Here is an 11,129-nt window from a genome sequence, read left to right as displayed (position 1 = left end):
TAATGACGGCAGATTTGTGACGGTTCCACGTGATTTCCCTGCTACTTGAAAACAAAGAAGATGCTGCTGGCGAACAGCGGTCTTTCGAATCGGCTTTGGCCGTAACTCTGGATGACTTGGAGTTAAGAGAACGTCACTTAAGTCATTCTTAAAAAAGGAAGATGTGTTCGGAGTTTTGACGACCGGATATGGCAAAAGTTTAATATATCAACTAGCTCCGCTAGTGGAAAAACGCATGGGACTCACTCAGCAATAGCCGTCCGTTGCTCTGGTTGGTTGTAGCGCTGTCCTATTACGTGCAGAGGGAATTTGAAAGACAACCGTTTATCCCGCCCCTCGGATTGAGGTATGCCAATTTTGAGTTCCCAGACCTAACATCTTGATGTAGGTATCAGTTTTTGTCTTTAGCCCAGGCGAGACGCTTCTGACGCTGTGTCTTGTTCAAGAGTGGCTTGACACAAGGAATGCGACAGCTGAAACCCATGTCTTGCATGCATCTGTGCGTGGTGGTTCTTGAAGCACTGACTCCAGCTGCAGTCCACTCTTTGTGAATCTCCCCCACATTTTTGAATGGGTTTTGTTTCACAATCCTCTCCAGGGTGCGGTTATCCCTACTGCTTGTAGAGGTTGAACGACTTCAGATTTTTTTGAAGTCGACTGTTATGACATCAAAGTCGAGTCGACGTCGACTAGTCGATGACGTCATTCAAAAAAACACAAGAGATTTAACACAATTTGCAATTAATTAACAGAAAATTATACAGATGCAGATAAGCTCATAATGGGGCCATTTACACCTGGTCACTTCATGCGTTTTTACTTATCTGATTTATCAAAACGATTCCATTTACACCTGCTCACATAAAGATGTTTTCGCAAAACGGATATAAATCCGATCTTCAAACAACGCGCTATATGCAGATTTAACGGAGTTCACGTCACCGAAAGCAACAGTAATGAGCTGCATTTTATTGATTATCAGCTCATTTCAAAATCAAAGACCGCAATACGAGAGACAGCACTGGTAAGATCATTTTGTTTCTTTACTTTTAATGAAGATGATTGTGTGTTAAGCGTCTGCGACTTACTTTCACTTTGATTGCGATAGTTTGCACGTTGACGAATAGATGCTCGAGCTGCTCATCTCTGCGGTGATGCGTGTTGCCTAGCTTCGTCATATAATGAATATAACATGAAATATAGCCTAGGCTAAGACACTCGCACACGTTTATTTTTAGCATTGTTGGGAGAAGTCCAATTTACATATGTGGTTTCTTTCAACAACCAGATGCAGTTTCGTCTGTTAGGCGGCCCAGACCTCCTCCTGAAGTGGTTTGAGCGATCGTATTTAAATCCATCTCGAATGCGTTTCGGAGGGCATTTACACCTGGTCTTTTCACGACCGGACAACTATCAGATCAGAGAAACACATGAAGTGGCTAGGTGTAAATAGCCCGCTGTTTACATCATCATTCAGGATGAAAAGAAGAAAGTAAAGGAAAAAAAGCTATAAATTCACATCTGCGCGTTAGTGATGCCCAGATCCAAGTAGCCTAATACAAAATAATATTCCAATGAATTGCGGGTGAATTAGAGTTAGCCTACATCATTACTATGTTTAAATAAATATAAGAAAAAAATAATATTTTAATAAGGAGACTGAACTCTCATTTCCCGGTAAAACAATGAGCGTGCGTCATGCTTTTACTTTCGTTTTCAACAATATCTAGTGTTAGGTTAGTAAAGTATTTACACACACTTGATGTACCAATGCTGCTTTCTTGCTGCAATGACCCCCTGGGCTCTTCATCTGTTGTCGTCTGCAACATGTTAGTATCAAAATTAGCGCAATCATAGTGTCACATGATCAACGCGACTAGTCGACGTCAAGTTTAAAGCGTCACGGCATTGCATTAAGGTCGACTAGTCGACTAATCGACTAGTAGGTTCAATCCCTAATTGCTTGTACACTTTTTTCTACCACATCTTTTCCTTCCCTTCGCCTCTCTATCTATTCTAGCTCTGTGAACAGCCAGCCTCTTCAACAATGACCTTTTGTCAGTTTTGTCAGTGCCACAGACTGATCGATTCCATGCCACGCCGCATTGCTGAAGTAATTCAGGCAAAAGGAGCCCCAACTAAGTATTGAGTGCTGTACATGCTCATACTTTTCATGTTCATACTTTTCAGTTGGCCAACATTTATAAAAATCCTTTTTTTGTATTGGTCTTAAGTAATATTCTAATTTTCTGAGATACTGAATTTGGGATTTTCATAGTTGTCAGTTTTAATCATCACAATTAAATGAAATAAATATTTGAAATATATCAGTCTGTGTGTACTGAATGAATATAATATCCAAATTTCACTTTTTGAATGGAATTACTGAAATAAATCAAATTTGTTGATGATATTTTAATTCAGTGGTTCTCAACTCCAGTCCTCGGGACCCACTGCTCTGCATATAGTGTATGTCTCCCTTATTTAACACACCTGATTCAGATGATTCATAAGCTCGTTAGGATAGACTCCATGAACTGAACTGAGTCTGTCAGATAAGACAGACATACAAAATGTGCAGAGCAGTGGGTCCCGAGGACTGGAGTTGAGAACCACTGTTTTAATTATATGACCAGCACCTGTATATATATATATATATATATATATATATATATATATATATATATATATATATATATATATATATATATACATATACATAATACACAGTGCTGTCCAAAAGTCTTAGGCACATTATTATATTCACCCTACAAAAAAAAAAGTTTAAAGCCAATTATTTATATCTCTTGTTGTAGTGTGTCAGTAGAAAATATCAGTTTACATTTCCAAACATTCCTTTTAAATTAATTATTGTAATCCAGTGAGATTTTTGTATGTTCAACAGCTGGTGCTCCACACGTAGATCTGATCTCACCATCATTGAGTCTGTCTGTGATTACATCAAGTAACAGAAAAAAACGGAGACAAGAACTGCGACAACGAATCCAAGACACTTGAAGAAACCGACCTGCGAAATCTATACTGTGAAAAGTTTTAGGCACTTGTGTAAAAATGCTGTAAAGTGAGGATGCTTTCAAAAATAATGTCATAAATGATTTGATTTATCAATTAACTTCTATTAACTAAATCAAGTCAATATTTGGTGTGACCACCCTTTGCTTTTGTCAAGGTACACTAAACAAATTTGTAAAAAAAAGTTTGGTGTGAAAATACTAACGTGCCTAAGACTTTTGCACAGTAGTGTATATTACAGTGTTTTTGTATTGGTTCAAGTAAATATATCGGACACTTTACAACAAGGTTCATTAGTTAACATTAGTTAATGTATTAACTAACAAAAAATAACCATGAGTAATAATACATTGTAATACAGAGTAATAACTGTATTTATTAATCTTTGTTAACTTTAGTTAATAAAAATACAGCTGTTAATGGTTTGTTCGTGTTAATTCACAGTGCATAAACTAATGTTAACAACATTTTAATAAAGTATTAGTAAATGTTGAAATTAACATTAACAAAGATTAACAAATGCTGTACAGTGCAGTTCATTATTAGTTCATGCTAACTAATGTAGTTACGTAATGTTAACTAATGAACCTTATTGTAAAGTGTTACCAATAGCTGATACCAAAGCTGAATTTTCAGCATCATCACTCCAGTCTTCAGTGTCACATGATCCTTCAGAAATCATTCTAATATAATTATTTGCTGCTCAAGAAACATTTCTTATTATCATCAATGTTGAAAACAGTTGTGCTGCTTCTTCATATTTTTGTGCAAACCATGATAACTTTTTTCAGGAGTCTTTAATGAATAGAAAGTTCAAAAGAACAGCATTTCATTGAAATAGAAATCTTTTGTATCCTAATAAACGTCTTTACTCTCACTTTTGATCAACTGAATGGAACCTTGCTGAATAAAAAGGTTAACTTTTATTATTGATCTCAAGCTTTTTAAAGCATAAAACTCACCGAATTTTGAGAGGTTTTTATGCATGTTTACAGAAAGAAAACATAAAAAAAACATAAGAAATATAAACATATAAAGGATAAAGTCTAAAAATACATTTATCAATGTCATTAATCCTACAGTTCTCGTTTGGTGTGACCTTTAAAGTTGTTGGAACTGTTCCAGAAAATGTGCTGAGATGACATGCATGGAATTCCAGGTATTGTGTCTGGTATTCATAATCACTCTATAAAAGAAGCCGGAGTTCTCCTTCCTTCATCTACTGACCTGTCAGACAGACGCAGACAGAAGCTCTCAGTCAACATGGCCTCCACCTACTCTTCCCGCAGCAGCTACAGGTCCTCCAGTGGCTCATCCATGCGCGTATCCTCGTCGAGTGGAAGAAGCAGCCGGATGAGCACAGTGAGGTCTGGCAGCGTGTACGGTGGTGCAGGAGGATCAGGGGTCCGGATCTCCAAATCCTCTCTTTCTGTAGGAGGTTTCAGCGCGTCAGCATTTGCAGACAGCAGCTTCATTGGCAATGAGAAACACACCATGCAGAGCCTCAATGACCGTCTGGCCGCTTACCTAGTCAAGGTTCGCTCGCTGGAGAAGGCCAACGCTGACCTGGAGCTGAAGATCCGTCAGTTCCTTGATGGTAAAGCCTCTCCTATTGCTCGTGATTACACCGCCTACTTTGTCACCATAAAGGATCTTCAGACTAAGGTATGTTAGGGTTTTCAGGGTGACATGCTAAATATGGGGCAAAAAGTAAATCATGTATTAATTTATATGTCCAGATCATGGCAGCCATTCATTTGAAGGGTGGAGTCCATCTCAGCATTGACAACACCAGCCTGGCCATTAATGATTTCAGAATGAAGTGAGTCTTTTAAGCAGATTCAACTCAACTCATATCATAGCAGAAAATCTTATTATTTCTACCGATGGCAACATAATGCAGTATAGGAATGGAAATCTGGGATGTTATATCTCTCTATCTATCCGCCTAATCATTTGGCTTGAAATAAACGTAAAAGTTTGAATTAAAACAAAAATAAATATTTCATATTGTTCAAAAAATTCCTGATCATTAATGAAACAAGCAAATAATATAATTTGTAATAGAACAATGCAAAATAGCACAATTTTTACTTGTATTTCACTCATATTTTGGAACCCAAATGTTTTATATTATATTATGAAATTGTCACAAATAATGTCATCTCTGTGACCATATCAATTACAAAATATTGTTTAAATTGTTAAATGTTTTTTTCACAGAAATAATTTATAGTAATTAAAGGTTTTAAAACGGTAAAACAAATAATTATTGCAATAAATTTTTAAGTGCAATCAACTTCAATGTTTAAGTCATTTCAACTTAAATGACATTAAACTGACTTAAAAAAATGAGTTGAGATCTTGTGTAACTTGTAAAAAAAAGGTTTCATTATTTTCAAAATTATTTTTCATAACTTATTCATCATATATTTTTTTACAGTGAGAATGTATAAAATACATGAGTGTTGCATTAAATGAGTTTTACCTCAGTTTGGACGTGGACTTCTTGGAGTATATTGTCTAATGTCCAGTGTGAGTGTTTCTAAAGAAAATGTTGCTGCATGACAGATATGAAACGGAGCATGTGATTCGTCAGTCTGTGGAAGCAGACATTGCCGGCCTGAAGAGGGTGCTTGATGACTTCATCATCAGCAGAAAAGACCTCACCATGCAGATCGAAGCGCTGAAGGAGGAGCTGATCTATTTGAAGAAGAATCACCAGGAGGTATATAATGCTTCTGTGTGGTACTTTAGAGAAAGTAGTTTTAGAATAAGTTATACTAGCAAAAATAAAGTAATTTGTCAATTACAGTTCAACTCTGAATCTATATCCTAATGCTATATGCCAAGTATATGTGAGAACAGATTTTTGATAAATAAACTGTTAAATAAGTCAGTATTTATCAGTGAGGTTACTTGAACTGACATGAATATGGATTCTACATATTCTTAGGATCTCTTGGCCTCACGCACACAAATGAGCGGACAGGTTCACGTCGAGGTTGATGCGGCTCCACAGGAAGATCTCACCAAGATCCTGGCAGAAATCCGTGAGCACTACGAATCAGTCACAGAGAAGAACCGAAGAGATCTTGAGCACTGGTTCAAGACAAAGGTGAGATTTATCAAAACATACCGTGAGGGACACAGGTCTTTTAATGTGCTTTTCATGACAGAATGGTCATGACAGCTCAATTCAATACATATAACGTCCCTCTATTTTTATTTTAGACAGAAACTCTGAAACAAGAAGTTGTCACCAGCACCACAGACTTGAAAACAACTCGCTCTGAAATCAGTGAGGTCAAATCCAGAATGCAGTCATTGGAAATCGAACTCCAGTCCATATCAGCCATGGTTAGTGATATACAATTGGCAGTTTTTGTGGCACTGACTCTTTATATTAGTATTTTAGTTTTACTTTATTCTGAATGTGCATGTTATAATCATTTTAGAAAGCATCTCTGGAGGCCACATTGTCTGAAACAAAGAATCGCTATTCCATGAAGTTGTCAAGCTACCAATATCGGGTGAGTAGATTCACAATGAAAAGAGATAGTTCATACAAAAATCATTATTTACTCACCCTCATGTCACTGCAAACCTGACTTGCTGAACACTAAAAAACACATTATTCAGCACATATTAAGAATGTAAGATCTGAAAAGGAACAAAACCACATGTTGTTCTAGGTCACCAATCTGCAAGAGAATATCATGCAGCTTCATGCCGATCTGGAGCGCCAGCGTCAGGAGTATCAGACGCTTCTGGACATCAAGACCAGACTGGAGATGGAGATCGCAGAGTACAGGAGACTGCTGGACGGAGAAGCCTCGTGAGTTTATCTGTTGATTTCTTTCACATAATTCACTGTCGTTCAGCTCCAAAACATTAAAAATGAAGTATCTACAAAATTCCCAGGAACAGACTATTATTAATAGGCTATACTGAGTTTAAAATGAAGGTCCTGTAACAGTTGTTTTTTTCTACAGTGTCCAAACAAAATCCAGCTCCACTTCGAGGACTAAAGTCATCACAATTGTGGAAGAGGTTGTAGATGGAAAAGTGGTTTCCAGCTCCACGTCTTCAGCCATGTCTGACAGTCGCATAGTTTTGTAATGCACGTTTGTTTGCTGTATGCACAAAACTGGAAACCAAATAAAAAAGTGTTTTGGGCATTTTTGTGGTAATGATGCATGGTCAGCAGATCTACATAATCTTAAAAGTGGGATTATATTTTTTAATAATAATAATAAAATACAATATTTTCAAATAAAACTAAAAAAAAAAAATATTAAATACCTTTTTGAAATTGTATCCTGCTGGAAATTATTACGTTCAATTACTTTTTATTTAATTATGAAATTACATTTTTGCAGAAAATATGCATTCCTATCTATATCTATATCTAAAGATGTGTATTCCGCTGTAGAATACACCTCTTTAAAGTGGGATTACATTTATTTATGAATAATATTAGATGGGGGGGGGGGGGGTACAATAAATAAATAAATGCATTTAAATAAGCGCTCTTTTAAAAAATAAAGTTTTTTTAATGGCATAAATGGTTCTGTGAAGAACCTTTAACCTACAACTGTCCAGTGTTGTTTATAGTGGAAAAGAGTTCTTTAGATTATTAAAATGTTCTTCACTGTGTAAGCCAGTATTGAACCAATATGGTATATGAAAAATAAAACCTTCAGGAGCCCTTATCTTTAAGAAAGAAAGGTCTCATTAATTATAAAATATTTTTAGCATGTTATTGTAATCTATCTTCAAACAGCAACAGCATTTCCTAGTTCTACATCATTTTTGCACTTTGTCATACCTTCGTTTCATTTTGAGGGTTTTTCTGTGGCATCAGGCTTCTAACAATCCACTAGACTAGCTCATTTCCAGTTTAACTATTTTTTCATGCAAAAAAATAAAAAAATAAATAAAAGACCTACAGTGCACAAACAGCAGGTGGCGCTCCTGAATGTCCAATAAGATTGGGCTCTTTCAGTTTTCAAGCTACTCTTTTACTTGTTTTATCCTTGATCTTCACCAGCAAACCTGTCAAGGAAACATTAACAGTCATTAACATTTCTGCAGTCTCAAAGTGCAATGTGACTATAATCAATGTCCAGAGTTAAATCTGTAAAGCCAAAAAAGACCAGTAGTTCAACCAAGTAACAATTTTTTGTTTTAGGACCCACTTTTTACAGTTGACATCAAGTGGCACCCCAACACAGCAATAAAATTGTTTATAATTTAAAAAAATGAAGCAGACGCAGCAATCAAAACAGGCCTGTTTTTAGAGTCATAACTCCATGAGTGGAGAACCAAATTGAAATAAGTTAAATATACAGGTGTGTATTAAGAAAGTGTGGAAATGAGAACCATGTATAAAACCAAATAAAACCATGTAAGAGATCTTAAACAACTACAAAAATGCAGGTTTGGTTACAAGGCGGTTCGGAGCAGATGTGTTGACGCTGAGGTGACAGAGACCTCTGGTGGCTGACCTAAGAATCCTGGGTAGAAAAATGATGTCAAGATTTCGGTATACTACAAAAGAAATTTAGAAAAGAAAAATATTTTTACCTATTTTAGAAATCAAACATCATTTTAATTCTGTAATAAACATTGGATTAAAAACCTCACACTATGTAAGCCATCTTCAGTGCTGGGTGGTTTATTTACAAAGTCAGTCGGTTAGTAACGTAATCAGTTACATTACACATTTAAGGTAATATAATCTTTTAAAAAAGACTACGTTTTGATTTCTTTTGACCTAAATCGTTTATCACATTAATTTCAATTGGATAATCTTGTACCATAATAATATAAAAATACAAATAGAAAGAAAATATTTTCCATTCTTTATCAACAATATGAAGTGCATTAAATATTACATTGTCAGGGTTTTCGAGACTAGGGTTCGTGAAGGGACTGCAGGAGTTTAATGAAAAGCTATTAAGTAATTAAATCATAAATATGAAGAATACAAATAATTGTAAAATTAAAAAAAAAAATCTAAATAAAACACTTACTAAAAAAGATTTTATTTTTTTTTAAATTTGTTTACCTACATGTAAACATTACTGACATCAGAACACCGTGAACTAAATGTTATTATTATTATTAGTGACCTAATTTTATTATTGACCAGCTTATTAACTTAAAATCTCAGGTGGTGCTTAAAGTTAATATATTAGTTCAAAGAGGTTCAGGTGACAAAGAAAAAAAAAATTCTGGAATTACTGCATATGAAATTACATGAATTTGTACATTTTAATGTGTTTGCAAAACAAAAGCCTTCCAGAGACAGTAATATGTGGTTAAACGACTAACTGATTAGAAATGCAATGTTGAGAAAACACTTCTTAATAGTGAAATGATTCGTGTAAATCCAGTGATCAAATGCTGCGAGTCTCAGTTTTCAGTGATTTCAGGCTCATGACTAGAGTCCGGTCTTTGTGTGCAATTCCACAAACCTGGAAGACCTTCTGAACGTAACCAAGCAGTTTAACAAAGGAACATTTAAGAGTAGTAGTAGGGAGAATCAACAAATTATGAATAATAATTCATTGTGATAATAACATCAAGTAATCAATATAAAAGTTACTGTCTGATAAGAGTATTTTAAAACGTAATGTAATCTAATACTAGTACCTATTTTTTGGAATCTGATTACATAATATAGATTACATGTAATCAGTTAATACCCAGCACTTGCCATCTTTGTATCCTTTGTGGTATCCAATGTTGCAAAATATATCAATAGAAAAAATCAGCCAGCAGCAAGAATACAGATCTGACTCAGAAGACCATGCTAGGCAAAACACAGCTTCAAGTCATTGTGGTTAGTACAACAACTCCTTAAATATACATTTAGTTCACTAACTGAATGGATAATTGCCCAGGAACAGCAGGGAATTAAGCCTTTATGTTTTTGTGTGTTATCAGTCCACATCCTTAAAAATAAACCTACTGGCAACTACTTTTACTTTTAAATCATTTAACATTATAATGCAGCTCCAGCCATGCACAGACAATAAAACTGCCTGTAAAATAAAAAATAACCATATGTTGATTTTTATCCTTGTTGCCATAATGTGTCATTTTAACCCACACACAGCTGGAAGAAAAACATCCAAATCTTTTCAGTTCATGCTAAGTTTACTTTAGCCTACTTTAGACGGGCTCCCTTGTGAATGATGAGACTATTGGGACACCAATTAGGTGATAAACACCCATAACTATTTGGAGTCAAACAAACCAAGTTCAGTGATTCTCACAGGACTTGCGAATATCATTAGCGCTAGAGATGAAGCATGTGGAGAGAGAGAGAGAGAGAGAGAGAGAGAGAGAGAGAGAGAGAGAGAGAGAGAGAGAGAGAGAGAGAGAGATTACATTTTTTAACTTCCGGGATGAATGCTCAATTGCATAATGTCTGCTTTTATTTACCCCAAAATCCAGATCACCGATTTCTCGGTCTGAAATACATCTGATGTAAATAAGTCCACAGTTCAGAACTGGACTTTTTCAGGGCTAAACTTTACTTTGCTGATGAACTATTTTTAAAACCAAATTTGATTGAAAACATATGTGCACTCCCTGTTTCTCTCTAACAAACCCCTCTGTTTAAGAAATCCCAGAGTTTGAGCTCCGTCAACACTTTATGACTCATAAGAACGCCATGTAATTATAAAAATCACAAAATATTTAAACAGCAACTGGGCACTAATAAGAAACAAAAAATAAGAGTTTAAGAAAGTCTAGTTTCTAAGAATTTGTTCTTCAACCATTTACATTCATCTTTTACATTAAATCCAGCTTTTACTGGACTGGAAGTAGACCAAAACCTACAGGTGCAGAATTTGTTTGTCATGGTTTCATTGATGCAATTTTAACAGTTGGGTGCAAGAGTTACAGATGATATTTTCAATAAATCCCAAAATAGCCACACTCAAACAATCAAGTAGGCGAGCCTTAAATTTCCATCTTCCTTCTATTTTGTCATTAGATGCACAAGTACATAAAAATTGTACCAACCATTTTGCATTTGCATTTATCAACCATTGCTGTAAATAAAGGGAGGTGAGAAA

General features: G+C 35.3%; 1 protein-coding gene across 1 annotated transcript; it reads left to right on the top strand.

The window, feature by feature from the left end:
• The first annotated feature begins 4,239 nt into the window (after positions 1–4,239).
• On the top strand, positions 4,240–7,214 carry krt1-19d (keratin, type 1, gene 19d). Its single transcript, XM_077195028.1, has 8 exons — positions 4,240–4,698; positions 4,773–4,855; positions 5,605–5,761; positions 5,990–6,151; positions 6,268–6,393; positions 6,492–6,566; positions 6,729–6,871; positions 7,029–7,214. Exons 1-8 carry the CDS (start codon positions 4,297–4,299, stop codon positions 7,153–7,155), a joined length of 1,275 nt encoding a protein of 424 aa, XP_077051143.1. The 5' UTR covers positions 4,240–4,296; the 3' UTR covers positions 7,156–7,214.
• Positions 7,215–11,129: the final 3,915 nt, after the last annotated feature.

The sequence above is a fragment of the Siphateles boraxobius genome, unplaced genomic scaffold (genome assembly GCF_051911475.1).
Source record: "Siphateles boraxobius isolate OS27281-9 unplaced genomic scaffold, OSU_SipBor_1 33, whole genome shotgun sequence".
NCBI classification, from domain to species: Eukaryota; Metazoa; Chordata; class Actinopteri; order Cypriniformes; family Leuciscidae; genus Siphateles; species Siphateles boraxobius.
Note: the sequence above shows the minus strand (reverse complement) of the source record. Positions and strands in the feature narration are given on the sequence as shown.